Genomic DNA, 1,421 nt, shown 5'->3' on the forward strand with positions numbered 1-1,421 from the left:
TGGCCTCTCCCGTTGCGGAGCACGGGCTCCGGACGCGCAGGCTCAGCGGCCATGGCTCACGGGCCCAGCCGCTCCGCGGCATGTGGGATCTTCCCGGAGTGGGGCACGAACCCGTGTCCCCTGCATCGGCAGGCGGGCTCTCAACCACTGTGCCACCGCCACCAGGGAAGCCCTAACTTCAGCTTTAAAACATATCCTAGTAACCATCATCTTCTCATTGTTGGTTTGAGGCCAAAACAAAGACTGATTAGAAGTGACTTGAGAAACAGGTGGGAAAAATACCCAAAGAAAACATGCCTCCTGGTGGTGGTGTTAAGGGCAATAATTTTTCTGCTTCTATACTGCACCTTTCTGTACTTTTCTAAATTACATATTATGATAATCAGTAAAATCGGTTAAAAAAGATATGTCAGGGCTTCCCTGGTGGCGCAGTGGTTGAAGAGTCCGCCTGCCGATGCAGGGGACGCGGGTTCGTGCCCCGGTCCGGGAAGATCCCACATGCCGCGGAGGGCTGGGCCCGTGAGCCACGGCCGCTGAGCCTGCGCGTCCGGAGCCTGTGCTCCGCAACGGGAGGGGCCACAACAGTGAGAGGCCCGCGTACCCCACACACACACACACACACACACACACACAATTGACCTGAATAAAGGTAATTTAAAAAAAAAAAAAAAAGATATGTCAATATTGCTTTAATGCAGGACAAGGCCTCTATCTATCCGTTCAACCACAAAGCCGGGACAGAGCAAAGCCTGGCACAAAGGAGGTGTTTGTTCGGTGAATGTACCGTCTGTGCTCGTTCCCCTGCCCCTGCCCCATTAGCAGGGATCAGCTAAAACATGACGAACGGAGCCGCAGCCCAGGCAGGAGCAGGGGCCTCTGGGTATTCCCGCCTCCTAAGAAAGCGCTCAACAGCCACACTTCTGGTCAAAATTAGTAAACTTTATTTCAACTTCAAAAAGTAACAAACAAAAGGCAGCTTTCACTTTGTTCTTCCGGAGGATCAGTTGTAACGACCCAGAGCGGGAACTACCCCCCAAAAGTTAAAATACCCTTTACCCCCCGAATCAAGCCATAGGCAAGGAGGATCCTGGATTTGGGGACAGGCCTCGGGTAGGCAGGGCGAGAGGGAGAACACCACTGCAGGTGAGTGGGTTCTGAGACGGCACACGTGGAGAACAAGACAAAAGCCCTGGCAGAAATGGGACCAGAACCTCAACAGGGAACTTTGTCACAAGGAGCTATGTACAAGGGAGCCGGAGCGGGGCCTGCGGCCCCCAGGGGAGGGGTGGGGAGGGGAGGGGAGGGCTGCACAGCACCCTGGCGCCGCCCTTCACCTAGCCGGCTGCCACTGCGCACTGTGCACCCTCAGTTCTCCTCATCGCTGTCATCGGGACTGATGGCTGGGCTGGTGAGGCTATAGG

The 1,421-nt window shown here is 55.2% G+C and overlaps 1 protein-coding gene across 1 annotated transcript in view; it reads left to right on the plus strand.

The window, feature by feature from the left end:
• The first annotated feature begins 1,396 nt into the window (after positions 1 to 1,396).
• The window catches only part of LOC114487561 (tumor necrosis factor ligand superfamily member 12), a 5,886-nt gene continuing 5,861 nt past the window's right edge, over positions 1,397 to 1,421 (plus strand). Inside the window, exon 1 of the mRNA XM_028498085.2 lies at positions 1,397 to 1,408. Within this exon, the coding sequence (XP_028353886.1) occupies positions 1,397 to 1,408 (12 nt within the window). The remainder of the gene's footprint in view (positions 1,409 to 1,421) is intronic.

The sequence above is a fragment of the Physeter macrocephalus genome, chromosome 14 (genome assembly GCF_002837175.3).
Source record: "Physeter macrocephalus isolate SW-GA chromosome 14, ASM283717v5, whole genome shotgun sequence".
NCBI classification, from domain to species: Eukaryota; Metazoa; Chordata; class Mammalia; order Artiodactyla; family Physeteridae; genus Physeter; species Physeter macrocephalus.